Below are 18,707 nucleotides of genomic sequence, written 5' to 3'. Positions count from 1 at the left end.
AAGTTTCAGCCAGAAGCCATTATGCCAAGCATTCGGGTTTTTGAAGGGATATACAGGTATCATATGGAATGGGTGGGGAAGAAAGACTCTTCAGAATACCATATATCCTAGTTACAGGAAAAGACCCAGCAATAATACCTACCTGCACTCACAGGTTTGGTTTTGGGTTGTTTTGGGTTTTTTTTATTTTTATTTTGGAGACTTTGAAGAGGAGAGGAAAGAAGAAGAACATTCTGAGCTCAAAGAATTTCACTCTTGGCATGCCAAAGCCAGCAGTAGAAATGCCTGGATCTTCCACGGTGGCTTGGATACGTGCCACAGTAAAAGAAGCTGCTTCACAGTGAGCCCTGTCCTTGAGGGAACACATTTCAGATCATTCAGCTTCAGGGAGAAGGGGCTACTTCCCTTCTCTACAGAGAGCCCCAACCTCTCTGTGGGTACGTGTACTGCCCCTGCTGAAAGAGCCAGCAGGCTGTTCAGTCAGCCCTAGGGAATAAGGACACAAACAAGTTGTCATAGTCCACAGAAAGGCATCAAATCCATGATGATGTTCAAGGGGGATTACTATGGGCTAAAGTAGTAGAAACCCTGCAAAAAAGCAGAAGGGAAAAGAAGCTGATGGAAAAGAAGACGGTTGCATGCCCAAAATGCCAATGGAAAGTCAGGGTTTCAGTAGGGGTTTGGAGGCTGAAGCTGAAGGACAGGCACAGATTAACTTTCCAATAGCTGCAGTCACCTTAGGAAGTGTTACTTGTTTTTGCAAATTACTATTAGGACACATTAGTTTTTGCTTACTGTCCATTTTTTTTTGCCAGGAAACCCTGATGCTGCCACCACATGATTAAGAAGTCACTCAAATTCAGCAGAAACACTCCAGTGTCTTTGGCTGCAGTCACTCTACAAAGAGCAGTTGGGATCCTGTGACATCTGACAGTTTTCCTCTCCTCCAAGACTGACATTAACCAAAAGTCTCCTATTCAAAACAAAATGCTAGACAGAACACAACCCACATTCCTATTTTGGGAAAGTCTGGATTGGGAACCTAATTTCTCATCTTGAACCCATGTGTAGCTGTTTAAGTGTAGTTCAGGAGCCATTTGATATTTACAGTTTATTCCTTTGAATGCTATAGAAAGCTAATAAAATAGTGAGAATCATCAGCAGAATGTACTACAAAACGCAACACGGAGTAAACCAGAGCAAACACTGATCATTTCATACCACTGCTGCCCACCAAGGACCTTCTGCACCACAGAAGGGATATGGTTTTGGGAAACAGCAACTTCATGACAAGTTGAGAGCTAGAAAACTCCAGTTTTTTGAAGGGAGGCTGGGTATTCTGCTCCCACCTCATCCCAAGCCTGCTCATTTTCATAAGGAACTGTACTTGGATTTTCCAGAGTGGCTGCCACCTATTCAGAAACCAGTCTTGAGCAGAAATAGCAAGGCTGCACTTCTGCCAGTTCTTCAGCCCCTGCCTGGTCACGCTGTAAAGTCCTCTGACTCTGAAATCCCTTCTACCAGCCTTCAAATGGTAATTTCTGAACACTTTCAGGCAAAATTCCACCAACAAAAATACTATTGCTTTGAAACAGAAGAGGACAGACAAACATCCAAATACAAATTGAAAGCACCTGCTCAAAAGACTCCACTAGTATCTCAACAGTCCTTGACTACTCAAGACCTCACATTTTTATTTGTAAAACGTACTTCTGCCATGGTTCTTGGACCCCTTAAACCAACATCATCAAATTCCACTACAGATTTAGACTTCACAACGTGACTTTACTTCTCCAAGCACAGAGTAAGAGTCTTGTGAGAAGGCTTTGCTTCTGCCAGCATCCACTTCCAAATTCTCCAGCCCTGGACAGCAGAGAAACAAAACAAAACAGGATAGCTGCGTAACAGCGGTCAGCCTCCTACGCGCTCCAGAGCTTCCTGGCTACTGCTGCCTTATGAATTTTGTGAGCTGTCAAACGGAGCCAGGTCCATCCGCCTGCCCGCTGGCTTTGAACTGCACAGCCTGGGTCACCACGTGCCGTGCCAGTGCAATATTCTCTCATGTGCATGGAACAGGAAGCACAGCTCTGTCGTTTTAGGGAAGATTATGAAGCTGTATAAAACACCCAACTAAACAAAAACCTGATATGGCCCATCCTGAGAGATGGAGAGATGCACACAAATATCATGCCCAGTTGGGCATGCAGTTACAAGATCTAGAATGATCAGGGACTACTTATTGACTTGAACAAAGCTGATATCCAGACCCATTCACTGGCAAAACTGTACAATTCCAGTCAATCAGTTGATCATTGTCTCAGTGTTGGCATTCCTGAATGGAAAGCAGCAAAAGAGCAGAGAAAGGTGAACGGAAAACATGACCAGCAATGCAACTCATTTTCCTCCTCCATGCTATAAGTTAACACAGGCAGCAGGGAGCACAAGAAGGAAAAATTAAGGAAGAGAGAAGAGGGCATGAAAAAGGGATACATCTGAGTAGCAGACATCAAGAAAGAAGTCGATTTTAACTATCCTTTGCCTTTCAGGCCACACAGCACTTCCCACAACTAATGCACCTGGACCATTTTCAAGGATGCTGGCCACACACTGCTCACATAAACTTCATGGGATTAACACTACAGCCTGCAGGATGAATCACTCATATATCTTTCTTTTTTTATCCCACATTAAAATCTCAAAAGGAAGAACACAGTGGCTTGCTCATAACAAATATTCTCTCTATACTCTCCAAAACCATGCAAAGGACTTGTTAAAAATTGGATATTGCTAAGGCTACAGATACAACAAATAGCTAAAGAACAGCAGAAGACTGTACAGCTAACAATGTAAAGTAGCTCAGGAGCTTTTATTTTGGTGCTACATACTCCTTCGGAATGTATCACAAGTAGAAGCTATGTGTCTCAAGTGTGAGCTGGCCATTGGTGAGAACTCAGCGGAACTTGCCTTACTGGGTAACTTTCTCCCAGAAAGAGGGACTGTTCAGCTTCAGAAATCAAAGATAAGTAGTTCTGACCTCAGCTACAGCTCCAGTTGAACAGGGGTGACTAAAGTTGTAAAATTTGCTTTCTGAAGTGATGGCTATTTTTACCAATCTAGGTCAGGCTCAACTACAGCAACTGAGGCTCTTTCCTGCCAATTCAAAAGAAAAACACTAAGTACCAATGGCTGAGTTGACTCCAGAGCACTACCTTGTAAGTTCAGTTCTAGTCCATCCACCAAGACCTGACGATGACACGGCTTTACAGCTACAGAAGAATGTCTCAGCATCACATTGTCAAGGTAAAACATTGTAAAACTTCAGTCCCAAAGAAACACAGGATTTTGATTTCCTTGAACTAAGGAACACGCTGTGTTACATTTCCTTATATTAGAATGTGCTCCTGACAGGAGAAATTAGAGGAGGATTTAGCTTTCACAAAAAAGCATTAATCACATTAGGTTCTTGACAGAAGGTATAGGAGATCAGTGAAAAGGAACGAGAGACACAGCAGAATAAATGATACCCAGGAAGGAAGTCACTAATCTCCACCTGCATTCAGTTTTTCTCCTTTCAGATCTTCCCCCCTGTGTGCATTTAAGTTTCCACCAAATTTACCCGAGGCCACTCAAGTAGTCCATTCGGGAGTCTGCTTAAATAAGAGTCAAAGAAGAAACAGAGGAAGGATTATATGATTTGAGAATATGGAGAAGAATTACTAGTTTAGGCAAGTTTCAGCTGTAGCAGACAGTTTTCTTGATGTACCAAGGACTTGGCATGGTTTGCTCACAGAAGCCACAGTAGCTCATCTGGCAGCCTGCAGCCATTGCTAAGGTACAGGTGTCTGGCCCAGTCACTATTTCAATTCCTGTCACTGCAGTGCCTCCAAGACACACTTGCCAAAGGCAAGTGCATACCCAAGCATTCAGCCTCTGCCATGTCTGCACATAATCGGTGGAAAAAAGGCCCTTATGCAACTCAAGTGCACCATGTAAGGAGGTCTCAACACTGGCATCTGTCACAGCCTTATAAAGGGTGGCTATGTCTCATCTATAATGGAAGTTTCTCTAAAACCACCAGCTTTTTCCTTCAAATGTCTCTACACAACAATTCCCGGTATCCAGAGCCAAATTTAAACCAGCGTCAGCAGGGATCTTGCAAGACATCCCCAGAACCATTCAGATCCCGAGATCCCACATGCACATTCTGCAGACAGTGTCCTTATCGTGGGATGTTGGCTTCTGTTTAAGATTGTTTGCCAGGGAGGCTCTGGGGTGGCACAGGGAAAGCAACACCCTTTCATGTGGCTGACTCTCAAACCTGGACACTTCTGTGAAAGAGATACTTAACTTCCCAGTTCTCAGTTAAGTGGAAAGGTTCACACGCCAACCCCAGAAGCCCACTTCTTATTTTAAAACCAACAGGCTAACAGTCCAGGAAGCACACAGTCAGCTCTAAAAATACAAAGACATCTGGAATGACCAAATGTGTAATTTAACTTGTAGCTGGTACAGGAACCAGCTCTGCTTCCTGTATTCAGGAGGAGCAAAAGAGGCATTTTCTACAGGACTCAGTTATCCCATTTGCCTGGCAATGAAAATAGCACCCTATTTCTGGTCATTCTACTTCTACATTCTACATTTTACTTTTATTCAAGGACATTTTGGTCACAGAAGGTCTACTTGAATAGGGAATAATTTGCAAGCTCACCCTGAGCATACAGCCATCCTGTAATTTTGATTCTTCATACTCTGGAGAGCATTTCCTTCTTGGTAACAGTAAGGAATTTTAGTCAGAATTAAGAACAAAACCTCAAAGAAACTGTCCCTCAGACTCCTGATCCTGTTTTCAGGCAAACAAGCAAACTTCACCTCCTCTCCCATGAGTCAGTGTGTGCAGTCTTGCCCTTGTGGACACCCAGAAGTGCAGACTCTTCAAAGTGGTTTCCCGGACACTGAATAAACTGGCCTTGAGTTTAATCCTAGGGTTTTAATGGTCAGTGAGGGACCTTGCCAGGTTCCTATCCTAAATCTTCAGCAATACTCAGTTAAGAATGGGTTGAGTTATTCCAAGCAGCTCTACTTTTCCTCGTGCATGGAGGCTTCCAATAACATCCAAAATCTATGAAAGTCCATGCGGGAGATTGAAGTGCCATTTCTGAACTTACCAATGTTCAAGCCAGCCATTCAGGTTTAATGCTAGATGCTGTTCTTCCAACCTTAGGGTCACCACTTCATGGAGATTTACCTTGCACACCCCTCCCCATCACTTTCACTGTGTTTGAGTAGGGATCATGTTTAGGGCCTTTGTAACTTCATTTCAGATTCAGCCCACCGAAATTCATCATTCCACCTGCCAGATTTTGTCCCTAAGAGCTACTGTCCTTTAAGAAGGATACATTCCACCTGCACATATGGTCACAGTTTGAGAGCCAGTGCAGTGCCTCAAGACCTGGACATCAAATCATGAAGGTGTTACCTTGCCCTCATCAGCACAGATGCATGCCTGTCAGCATTGGTCTGGCTAGTCAGGCTGCACTAGTCATGAGAAAGCAACTTTCTCTTTTATCCAAGTATCAGAACAGTCTGGGATTCTTAAACAAACATGTCAGGTTTATTAATAAAGGAGCAAAATGAAGCTCAGTCTGCAGCACAAGTGCACCTAGCACTGCCCAAACCCTCCAGGGGCTGGGAGACAGGATTGCATTACGGCCCAACCACCAGGATGCTTACCAGAAAGGGTGTGCACGTGTGTACCAGATCAGCTGGAGGCAGTTCTGTGACTGAATTACAACAACTTTTCAAAGCAACACATTAGGGCATCCAGCACACATTCCCATTGCAGGAAGAAATAGGAGATACAGACTCAGGCGAGGTCCGGGAAATACTTGCTGTTATCACCAAGACGAAGTTTGACTATGTTGCCAATACAACTGCAGTCAGGCTTCATCTGAAATAAAGTGATGTCCCACTGCATGTGCAACTTTCAGATAAGTCACACTGTATCAAGATGCAAAAAACCAAACTTGCCAATAAATGTAGTAACGAGAAGCCAGCCAGTAAAACAGAGCTCCAGGAGAGCCCATCTCATCTGCTGTCTCTTCTAGAATTGCTTTGGTTAACCCAGCTGTGAGCCAACACCTTTCTACCAAAAAAATAATTAAAATTCTCCATCAAGAATGCCAGGAAGTTTGATGTCCCAGCCCGAGGGGGTGGATGGGAAGAGCCAACAGGCACCCGTCTGTCATGCCACCCCCCTAAATCTCATTGTATTATGAAACTCCTAAGCAGGGCAATTACTCCTATAGGTTTTGCTAAATCTGAAAATGGACAAGAAACTGGTTTGTGGTAAAACTGAACTCTTTTTAACATGAAAGCCAAAGGCATGGAGGTATGTTGCTGGTCGTAACTGAAATGCGTCTGCTAATGATTACAGCTTCCATTTTGGTGCCAAAGTAGTATTGGAACTGCTTATTTGCTGTGCAGCTTGGGGGGGAAAAAAATCTCTTCCATCCTTTATTAATCTTGTCCTCATCTGACACAACAAAAATGCAACATCAGTCTTTTGCTTACTTTGAAAAACAGGCCTGAAAGTCACTACAAGAGCCAAAGTCTTTGTGTATAATTATTGTCTTGATTAACTAGAACAAAGGGCAGAAAACATCAGTCATTATGCATTAAATTCAGTATTTTGGGGACTTATTTAAAGACATTTCACTGACCTGCTTTCTTAAAAGAAACTTTGATATAACAAAAAACTATGAAATAATTCAAATAAATTAATTCTTAGGGGTTTTTTGGTTGGTTTTTTTAAAAGCAGTCACATCCAATGGAATGTAGCTCACAGGGTAACTATGGGACTCATTAGAAGGCCTCAGCAATATACTTGTACCTTCTTGGCCCCAGGTAGTTTCTTGCAGCAGTGCTAAGCTGGTGACCTATTTGGCTGATATGGGAAACTCAATCTTAGAAAGTTTATGCATTCCAATATGAAAAGCAGATTTTCCTTGGAAACATTTTCTTGGAGCAGGTTTCAGGGTCCCAAAACTGGCAGTGACTGCATAAATAGAAGAGGTAAGGAGTAAAGGCTCCAACAGACGATGCTATGTAACATTTTTTCCTTTTTAGCCTGCCATCCTGGGCTCCAAACAGGGTAGGCAGGAGAAACGGGGAATAAAGCATAAAGTCTCAGCAGAGCAGGATTAAATGAGAAGGGAAAGAGGAAGAAACTTGCAGGCAGCTGGAAATTTCAGAATTGAAGTTTTCAGAGGCCTGGTGCATATCCTACTATTCAGGAGTACCTGCATGTGTTGTATGGCAAACCTAAAGGCAGCAAAGCCTGTGCCACTGCTTCTCCACTGTTACCGATGTGCCCTGCTGGCCTGAAGCTAAAGTGCCTTCATGCACAACTAAGTCTTCAAGTCTGTGGTTTCAGTGGTCACATCCTCTCCCCAGCAGACAGACTAACAGGGCAGTCTCAGAAATCCTGGAACAGATTTCATGCCCACAGCTAGCAAATATGAAGTCCAGACAGGCTTGCTCCTTCTCCTGCTCCTCAAGGAGGTCTGAGGGGTCTCAGCACCTTGGATATGGAGAAATCGAAACAGATGCAGATGAGAAACAATCTTTGCAATGGCTGACACTGATTTTTTTTCTTCCCCTTTGAAATACACTCCTTGTGGTTTGAAGAAAAGTCTCCTCACATGCTGACCTGGCAACCATGAGACACTTCTTTCAGTCCTGCCCGTGTGAAAGCTTGGCCCCAGCAAGCTCTGCTGGCACTTGTGAAGCATGGGAGTTCCTCTCTTTAGGCTCATTCCCATTTCTCAAGAAATTAGAGAAATGTAGATGTTCTCTAATCTACAGTTAGATTGGAGATCTAACTACCGTTGAATGGGTAGTATATTGTTCTACATCAAGCCAGGTGGAGGGAAGTTGAAAAGGGAACCTGTTAACTTCAGCAGGATGCTTAGAAGACAGCATGGAAAAAAACCAGCCCGAGAGATAAATATTTAATGTATTTGGAGACTTCTTATTCACAGCAATCACCCTTCTCCCGAGCTTTGAGAAATCTGGAGGTGTGGGAGAGTTATCCCACAGAGGCATGACATCAGCTAAAGAAAAGGCAAATCAATGCAAAAGTCAAAGTGGATGGACTTTAGATATCTCCACAAAATGGAAAAAAACCCACATAACTGAACTAGCCCTGTCAGAACACCAGTTGCCCAAGATTAAGACAAACAGTGGGTGTAGGACTAAAAAAATTAATATAAACCACACCCTATAGCACAAAACATTTGAAAAGATAGGTTCTAGAGGGACAGTTTCAAATTGGAAGTTGTTTCATCATGTCTTAATCTGGAGAGATATTTCTTTAAAAGTATTTAAAAGTGAACACTACATAAAAGGAATCTGATAGGTAGATTAAAAAGGAGAATGCTTTAGAGAAACATGACCCCACGACATCTTTTGTGGCCCTATTACTTGTTAATCATTCTTTTCCCTCTATAGGGGAATGAAATGAGGCAGTGTTGCCTGGAAAATAGAAGTTCATTTCTTAAAACTCTGAAACCTTCAATTATGAACCCAAGGGAACACCACGACTAGCTAACTTTTGCAAGGCTTTATAAATATACTGAAGGTCACTTTAATATGACATTGAACTGCTCCCAACTCCAGTGGGACCCAAATAACACAAGCCACAGTCAACAACTCCATCCCAACAGGCAAAGCATCCCCAGCAGCAGAGCTCCAGAACAGCCTGAAGGTGTCCCAGGAAAGCTTCAGCAGAACGAGGCACTGCAAAGAGCAGAGTTTTAGCAGACAGCCGTATTTCAAATGTTCTTAATGAGCTTGTCATCAAGGAGGCAGAGCAAATACCAACTGCAATTCGAAGCTGGGCAAAGGAAAACCAAGCAAGGAGATCTTTGAAATGCAGAAGAGCTTCCCAGAAGAGATGGAAATGTCACAGCAGAATTAAAGGGACACTCTCCCCTTCTCACAAGGTTGGAATGAATAGTACCAGCAGAAAAGCAGGAGCCCACCTTCGTCCCTTTGCACAGTCACAAAACAATAGACATTTCAGAGGTGGCAGTGGAGAAAAACCTTGTCCTCCACAGTGATAGAGGACAACTACAAAACAAACAGAGTAATAACCCTGCTTTGGTTCCAACACAGAGAATTACCTTCCAAGCTCTTAAACAGAAACAAACATCAATTGCCATGTAAGTTACTAAGTGGGGCAGAGGAAGCCATTTAGACATCACAAGATAGCAACATAAATATTACAAAACATTCATAATTCAAGCATTTTGTTTTATGCCGCAACATCCCAAGCTCAGCTGAGATGTTGGTGTGGTGATGCTCAAGCAATAGGCAGGTCTAGGAACTTCAGTCCCACCTCCTTACCATTCAAACCTATGTACAGGGCAGCCTTGAACTGCAGCTCAGAGGTAACTACTTCAGAAATGTGGCATGATTCTTTTCTGGGCACAGTAAATGCAAGTTAAATTGTGGCGAGGGCTTCAGCCATACCAACATGCTTTGACTGCTGAAAGTAAAACAGCCAGAAGAAGAAAGCAGCTACCATCCTCTTTATCCTTGCAGAGGCACAGAACTAAAAATTCAACCAGATTAGAAAAAAGGCAAGAAAAAAGGGGTTCAGAAAATAGCTTACAAAACAATCACCAGAGAGGTCAGAGTAGGCTGTGAAGGGCTGCTTCCAGCTTACTACATCTGCTAAAGTCATTGGACAGTGTCACCCCACCCTTGGGCTCCCAAGAGCAAGAGCAGAGGAGGGAGGGCTCCTCCTCATCTCCCGCTGACCCGGCTGTTTCTGGTTCGAGTGTAAATTCTCTCCATCCATTCAACATTTTGCAAACAGGCCACTGGAAGAGGGAGTGCCTGTTTGCAGGGTTGGTCAGGCACGGTATTCCCAGAAAGGAGCTGATTTCCAGGAGAACTTAGCTAGAGCAAATCATCACATCCAGTTTTACCTCTCTGCTCTAAGCTTGCACCAGGCTTCCCATGGAGCCAGCACAGAACCTGGATTAATGTAAATGTCCCCGTTCCTCCTATCAATACTCCATTTCCATCGACTACTTTAAAACAAGGCACCCAGGCTCCCTCCAGAGACAGCAGTTTCCAAGACAGCTAAAGTTTAAAATAAAACCCACCCTTTGCAACCAGATGCACCAACAGGATGCTTTACTTCTGCTGCTGCAGAACAAAGCAAGAGAACAATCAGCCTTGATCACTGCCTCCAAAAAGCCTGAAGACAAAGACGCTGCTGCAGTGAGACAAGCAAGTGCCATTGAGCATCCTTACTCTCCACACAGACAGCTCTGAACCTCTGCCTGCCCAGAGAAGCCCTTCTCCAGCCCCAAGCTGCAAGCATTTGAAGGAGAAAAGCATCTCTGCTTTGCCAGCATTGTCCCTGTTTGGAGAGAAGACTTGTACAAACACTGTTTTTTATGACATTAAACAACTTTCCAGTAACTCCCAGCCAAAAATTCCAAATCACCCACCCTGCCTCCTCAGATGGCTGTTTGTCTGCATTAGTACGTACATTGGGCAGAAACTGCAGCAGGACAGGAACTGATTCATAAGTGGATCAAGTATCCTCTGCTGCTGGGCTGGTGCCAGAAAGGCAGGACACACAGCAAGGCAGCACTGCATTCAGAATGGACCACTGAAGGCTACGCACCTTTGTTTTTGAAAAAGGGGCTGGGGGTGGTCCTTCCTTAAACTTGGCTCTCCTTGTTAAAAAGTTACAAACTCTGGTACAGAAGCAGCAAGACAAGCTGTCCCACATATTTAGTGGTGGCCACTCACCTAAACCTGCCCTCTGGAATAAAGCCAATGGTGCTATGGGAAAAGTGTTGAACCTACAGAAGTGTTTGTTTCTCCTCCTCAAATTCCAGGCACAGCTCAAGGACTGATCAAGAGAAGGGGCTGCTCTATAAGGGAGGATTTGCTTCTTATATCATGACCTTGGTCTCCCCTACAAGGCTTGAAACTCAAATACACAGCCACACTGGGAAGAAGTGGAAACACAGACAACTGAAGTAGCTTCTCAGAGCAAACAGCAGGGCAAGGTTGGGCTGGGTGTACAAACAGAAATCAAGTCCTGCATCATATCTGATGAACTACACAGTCTTGAAATGCTATGTAAAGGGAAAAAAAGTCATTTTCTAAAGAAACCCAACATGCACAATTGCACCTGAAATAGAGCATAATGTTGGCAATTACTGTGTCTGGCAGCACATCTGACTAGTGGATGCAAAGTTATTGACAATTCACAAGCAAACTAGGAAACTGCATTTGCAATTTGGTGTAGAGCTACAGCCACATTTGAAACCTAGAAAGCTGCTAGATTGCCACTTATCTGCTAGAATAAACAGAAGTGTACTGGGTTTGGCCAGCTTTTACAAGATAATACTAATGCTCAGAGACATTTGCTAGCAGTGCACATGATCCCCTCTGTGTATAAAGGGAGGATCAGAAAGACAAGGACCTAGAAAAAGAGGCAGAGCAGCAAAAAGCAGATGCAAGATAGAAACACTGATCTCTACAAAATTTAAAACAAAAGCCCCACCAACATTAAAGAAAGGTGACTAAAAATCAATGCAACTTGCAAAAACAGGCATGGCAGAAGGGATATAAAGATGCAAGATTGGTCCATGAGTTTCAAGAAACCATATTTCTGTTTCTACTTAGAACACTTTAAGGGTGCGCCTTTAGCCAAGATGCAGCAGTTAACCACGAAAGTAATCTTGGCCCCATGTGGTACCAAATAAACCCACTTACTTAACCCTGGAAAGCAACACCTTCAAATAAAGGGTGCTGTGTTCCCCATGAAGATCCAGAAGCCTAACTCAAAAAGCCCTCAATCTGAGAAGAGGGAGCTTCCAACAGGGAAGCCAGTGCATCCCCAGGAACTGAGAGCTGTGGCCTATGTCCCTCTCCTAGCTCACAACTGCAGCCACTGAGCAGCGCCAGTGAAACCAAATGGTGTAGCAGAGGACATTGCCAGGCACACACTCATCTCCTGACACTGTGTGGGCAGCCAGCAAGTCCCAAGTCCTTTAAGCCAGGACTCCCAGATGAGCAGAGATCTTCCTCATGGATACTTCAGTGCCAAGTCCCACATCCCACTTTTAAAGGGAGCAGAGCAGCCTCCCTTCCCAGAGATTCCTTTGTGTCCTGATAAAGTTACACTAACCATAATAGCCTTATTTTACGTATTACATGTACTGTAACATTGAAAATTGGTCTGCAGTTATGTAATTGCAGAGGAAATGGCTTCAGTTCTGCTCAGCCCAGCTGAGAACGCCATCCCACAACGCCTCCACCGCAGGCACGGCTCCCAGGGGCTGCAAGGAAAGAGCTCCCATTCTGCCTGCAAGCAGAGCAGCAGCAGCGCTCTGGAGTGTGCTCATACTTCACTGTTTGTCAGGTTTTCCATTGCAAACACTGCCGACACAGTTTATAGCTTGACCGTTTCAAGCCACATCCATGCAAAACATAGCAGAGAGGGAGCTGCTCTGGCCCAGTCCCTCTCTCTTCCACCTTAAAGATATCTGTCAGATTCCTGCTTTGAAGTCACAACATCTCTTTTCTGCAACAGAAATACATTTTTAAGTCATTCCACGAGGTTAAGGTTTTTTTGGTTAAGGTTTAAAGAAGCCTATGTAGTCAACAGACAGGACTTATGCCAATTACTCACATAGTTTTTCTGAAACAACTCAGAAATATTTAGATAGTGTTGGACAGAGCAGGTTGATTACACCATGCCTTTAAACAAATCCCAGTCACTTCTAGCAAGAAACACAAGCCCTGTAACTACAGCCTGTTCCCAGACAACACCTGTAGAGACTATAAACCTCCTTTTTTCTCCTGATGCATGTGCGACCATTGCTACATGCAGATTTTCCTCCCCAGCTAAAAGAAAGAGATAAATATTAATCAGATACAACAGGCACACTCTGGGTATTTTGCTCTTATAAACAGAATGAAGATCTGAAGGACAATCTTTGTTGAGGCAAGATAGGTATTTGCTGCAAAAACCAAATACTGAGGTCTGAGAGCTGGTACACTACTAAATAACTTGTTCTGAAGTACAACAGCTTTATTTCAGTCTACCAAGGTTTGCTTCCATAGTAATTGCGGCAACAACCAGGTTATAGTGACCCAAAGGCTTCACAACTCAGAGGAAGGGTTTTGGAAATTATTCACCACGTATGCTACACTGACCTTGCTCTTAAGTCATAATACAGGACAGAAGTTCTAACTTCAAATGATGTGCAAGCAATAACTTTCACTGGCACAATAATGAAGACAACTTAGCCAGCTCTTTCAGTGAAAAAGAAAACCAAATACGAGACAAGGCCCTACCAAATGGGCTTGTACATATCTGCCTGTGAGACACCTTAAATACCATCTCTTATATGATAAAAGCTACACTGAATAATACTATACAGTAAGTGTAACCCACTTAAGATGAAGCTAAAGTAGCTTGATGAAAACTAGATAAGGCTTCAATAAATCAAACACCATATTTTCCCCTTCTACCTCTGCCTTATACACTGGCCTTTGAACAAGCACAGCTTACGTCCTTTCAGGAGAGCATACAGTTTGGAGGTAAACATCAGAAAAGGTGGTAACTCTAGCTCAGGCCCTAGAAGTGTGCAGAAGAAAACATCCAGCAGGACATGAAACATGCACCATCATTTGGAAACTGGTTTTGAGGTTCCTCGTGTAAAAAAAATAGGGACCTTTCACTAGTAAAGCGAAGGTGTTTCTTTCTTATGAAAGCCATGCAACAAAGCCAAGTTAAAGTTTTTTCTACTCCAGAAAACAAAAGAACCATTTAAGCATCCTTGGCATCAGCAGGCAACTCTATTCAGGCAAGGTTTTAAAATGAAACCGTCATCTGTGCCTTTACACATCTAACTTCCCCAAAGTTCAGTTAAAGAAACACCCAAAGCAGACATGTGATATGCTATATACATGTCTATACACACAAGGAAGTTCAAAACATTGGCCCAACAGCACATCCAACACACACCGTCCAGCCTGACAGGACTTCTCCGCCGTCAGCTAACAACCTGTCCAGCCACTCTTCCTTCCTTTCATTGAAGACATTGTCCCCTGCTGCAGGTGACATCCATAACACCTTGCGTCACCTTTGTATGGATTAGAAGAATAAGTCTAATTTATACATCACAGGTAGAGTTTCACAACACTTACAAGCCAACATAACAACATAGTCAAATTAATTATTATGCATGTGCATAGTCCAATAATCTTATTTTCTTGAAAATTATATCCCCATGTTCTTAGAGGTCATAACCACATCTTCTAGGTGCCTGCTTACACTAAGCAGATACTCAAATTCAAGCCATAATTCCTGAGTTCTGAAAGTTGACACTTGAGAAACTTTTCCTAGTTTCATGACATGCCATCCACAGGTTCAGCAGTAGCTGAAAATACAAGACAACAATACAAGAATATTGAAGTAATTCCTGTGGTATCCCTAACCTAGGGGAGAATTAAGAGACTATGTCTGGAGTCCTGTTCTTGGAACAACTAAATCATGAGTTCTCTACCAGAACAGTTAAAACAGTCATCCAAGCAAGGGATGCTCTCTCCATCCCCAGTCTGTGATTTATGTGCTTATATGTTTGGGTTTTTTTAAGGATATGGATATAGCTTTATTTTGTACGTACATAAATATAAAGAGCAAGATCACAGCATGGAATTCTGGGCTTCAGATTTCCTTTCGTGTTTACATGGACATTAAGTTATCTGGTTGCCAAGTATCCAAATATGGTTTTAAGAAGTGTAATCCAAGTTCAAGGATGTTCCCTTAGAAGAGTCACATTTCTGGACCCACTAATTAATTCAAACCCTGACATTCTCCATTTCTATCTCCACATACCATGTGGTTCAATACAATGTGGTCTGAACTGTGCAAGGCAGAGAGGCCACACTAAAAGAAAACACAAAGGAACTGTAACTGGAATTCAGACACTGCTTGTATTATTTAAACAGCCCAATTAATTCCCTTGGCTCCATAAGCCATTACCCAAGACAAGGATATCATGAATATGAATATAAGTTGCCACAATATAACCAGGCTTGCTCTGATGGCAGTGACACCCACTATTGGCAGTGAAGCCGCAGGCTTGGAAGGCAGGATGCTTGCCCACTAGGCCAGACAGTTCAAGAAGTAAAGACATTTTTCCCTCTTCAATCCTAACTATTGCTTCAAAGTGGGGCAGATGACCAGTTTGGTTCCCATTAGTTTTGCAAGTGACACAGTCAGTACCCAGGAGATAGGTATTTCTGTTCACACTAGCCAGTGCATTTCCACACACAATCCTTTTGGACTCCACACTAAATCACCAGCCAGCAAATTACTGTATCACATTGAGCCAAATACACATGAGGCTCTCATACAGCAGAGAAATTACCACTCCATTAAAAGAGGGGGGAAAAAAAATACACTGCATGGTCACCTTTGTGGATAACCTGGCTCAAAGCTCTGGAAGCTGAATTTGAACCTCAGATGAGGGTGCCCTAGTGTCCCCAAGCTCTGGTGTGCCCAGCACTCTCCAGAGCCTGCCAGTGGCAAGGGCTCTTAATGTGGAGGTACCACAACGTGAGCCTTGGCTTGAACAGATCCAAATGTCAGCAGCTCCCCTGGATGAGGACACACAAGTCATGAGTGGGCTGGAAACCAGTCCTGGACAAGAGCTCTGCATTAATACACACAGAGTGCTGGAGGGGAGGAGGGGGAGCTGCTGAAGACAGGCAGTTATTCAAACCAGCTGCTAAGCCACTCCAACCACTCACACGTACACAGTCTCCTGCATGTGTTCTGCCCAACTCAAAGCTACCAGGCATCCAAAACTTAAAGCACACAAAAGACATCTATACAAACACTTGCCAAAAATCTCATTTTCCAAGTGCAAGCTGGTTATTCCATGCATGGCAGAAGGGGATTTTATCTTGCTTTTACATGACAGCCTCTACCTCTTTGCCTCAAAATTCCCCAATTAACACTTCTGCAAGAAGTTTTGAAACTATGCATGGCCACGTATTTATCTATGCACATTCTCTCCCCTCCCTACAGAGCTCTGGGCCACGGGCTAAGCTGTCAAGCCAAGTTTCATCTCAAGCAATTTTTAAACACTCATCCTATAAATCCTCTGCAAAGGGAGTTAGTAATGGAAATACTGACAGAAACTTGAAGAGACAGCAGGGCAACTATAGCAGCCTACTATACATCAGCTTCATTAGCTGCAGATCCTTCTCTCAGTCACCTTCATTTTCCATTGGTGTACCTTGGCTAATTAACACACAAAACCTATGAAACATTCTTACAGTAGAAGGCAACATTTGGCCCCCAGCCCAAGTCAACATTGAGAAACTTCAACATCCTCTGCCAGACATAGTAACTGTACCAGATGGAGCAAATGTACAGCTAACAAGTAGCGATGAGCAAACTGAAAGCAGAGGAACAAATGCAAAAATCGGACCACTGGAAGAGGGAAAAGGAGCAAATATAACTTACCACTTTCATTTTTCTCTATGACATCCACGACCTCTCCAGCCTGGAGGCTGATCTCAGAGTTCTCCTGCTTCTCATAGTTGGACACCACCACATATTGCTCCAGGATCATGGGTTCAGAGCTAGCATCAGCACCTGGGGAAGGGAAAAAGCAAGCCGTAAGCCAGCTTCCAGCCATGGCTCCTTGAGAGCGACCTCCGTCCATCCGATTCACAACAGGCCAACTTGTCACCAGAGCCAAGCGAATCAGCAAACAACCTTGGCTCGCAGCATATCCCCAAATGGCTGGCCATATAGAAACAGCCTCCTCTGGCCCACAACCCAGCAGCACAGAGGGACATTGGAGAGAAGAAGAAGAAAAAAGGGGAGGAAAAAAAAAAAATTTAAAAAGGAGCCAAAAAAGTGAATTAGTTGCACAGTTTCATGATGGATTCTGAAAATAAACCTCTTCCCAACATGGTTTCCACAATCCTTGCTCCCATTCAGAGAGAAAAATCCTGGGCAGAAGCAGTATAAATCCACAGCTGAGCCATCCCCCCAGTAAACCCAAAGAAAAAACAGCTCTCCCCTTGGCGGCTCAGCTCCTTCTCCACTCTAAAGGCTTGAGCTGAAAGTCAAGAGGGGGCTGTAGATGCCAATCATATTCGTCTGCACTGCAGCCCTTAAATAGAAACACATGAGCGGGACTGAAAGAGAGGGAGGTGGGGTGGAGGGAGCGAGGGGAGGGCGGGGAAGAGTGTTTACTTGAAACAGAAGAAGAAAAAAAGTTATAGCGCCAGATCCCTGCTCAAACACGGCCACCCCCCCCCCCCCGCCCCCCGCCAGCTCCACAGTTCCGCATTCCCCAGGCAGAGCAGCCCCGGCAGGACGGGGCTCGGCTCCCCCTCTCCATCGCCCTTCTGGAGCCCTCGGAGCCAACCCCCAGTTGTTTGGTTTCTCTTCGGACCAAGGGCTTTCGGCTGTCAGAGCCATTTATGAATGAGAGCAGGCGCTCACGCGAACAGGGGCCACAAAAGGTGCAAAATAACCACTCTCCCTCCCTTCCTCCACATCACTGGTCTTTCTTTCCTTTTTTTTTTTTTTTTTTTTTAGTTATTTCTGACTTTTTCACCCCCATACCGAAATCATGCATTTCGAGGTGGAGCCACGAGGCAGGCACAGCACTGTGCCAGATGTGGAGGGAGCCCTTGGGCTGCTGCATCTCGGCTCTGTAATGCAACACAAACAGTGCAGACAGGTCCTCTGCACTCCCAAACCCAGGCACAGTCTGACTGTGCTTGGCCTAGAAACCGCCTTGAAAAGTCATGAAAACCTCTCGGTTTAGGTCTTTACTTTGTAAGAGCCAACAGGCTTTAACGTAAAATTATTTTACAGGTTTTCTCAATGATAGCAGTTTGGGACACCAGCATTATTATACATTTTACATATTAAGAGGCAGCTCCTGTCGCTCTGGATTAAGATGTGGATGGAAAGGGAAGACAGAAGCAGATATACAACTTGCTGAATGTCCCATTTTATACAGCCGGGACAGACCCAGGAGCCAGCTCCGGGTTTTCCTGAATTTCCGATGACAAATTGGCTATCAGAGATGGGAAGGAAGCAGCATGGTCTGAAACTGTCCACCAGAAAAGTCAAGGGACTGACAGCCAAGCACAGGATGTTGGGTGCTATATTTCCAAACTCAGCATGTTCGTATGTGTTTGGGCTGGAGATGCAAAGTGATTCTACAGACAAGTAATTAGCATCCCTGCCAAGAAAGAGGTAAAGAATGCATCAGCCATTAAAACAGCATCCTGTGAAATGAAAATCCTAGAAGAAAAAGCAATTAATTCAACTGTTTCCTGAAAGGAAACACTATCATAATGCCTCCCCTTGGACCAGATTTAAGAAATCCAGAAAATTAGAAGACTTCCTTGCTCCCTAAGCATGCCTCTGCCTCTCCTCAGATTACGTAAGTTAATTTTCTTTAAAGAGGAGTCATCTCCTCTAGAAACTTGTGTTTAAGAGATTTAGCTTTTCTATAGACAGTTGAACCACAGCCAGTAGCAGGAATAGGAGGAGAAGACCATGAACTGACAACATGGAAATTTATAATACAAATTTTCACCATAGCTGTCCATTCCACATAAGCATC

General features: G+C 43.8%; 1 protein-coding gene across 7 annotated transcripts in view; it reads right to left on the bottom strand.

Annotated features, from left to right (window-relative positions):
* SH3PXD2A (SH3 and PX domains 2A) overlaps positions 1–18,707 on the bottom strand; it is a 254,045-nt gene that overhangs the window by 55,344 nt on the left and 179,994 nt on the right. For all 7 annotated transcript variants that reach the window (XM_048310590.1, XM_048310591.1, XM_048310593.1 and 4 more), the window contains one exon: positions 16,577–16,708. In XM_048310590.1, coding sequence (XP_048166547.1) covers positions 16,577–16,708 — 132 coding nt within the window. The remainder of the gene's footprint in view (positions 1–16,576; positions 16,709–18,707) is intronic.

Source organism: Corvus hawaiiensis, chromosome 8, assembly GCF_020740725.1.
Source record: "Corvus hawaiiensis isolate bCorHaw1 chromosome 8, bCorHaw1.pri.cur, whole genome shotgun sequence".
NCBI lineage: Eukaryota > Metazoa > Chordata > Aves > Passeriformes > Corvidae > Corvus > Corvus hawaiiensis.
The sequence above is the reverse complement of the archived record's forward strand: the minus strand, read 5'-3'. Positions and strand labels throughout refer to the sequence as shown.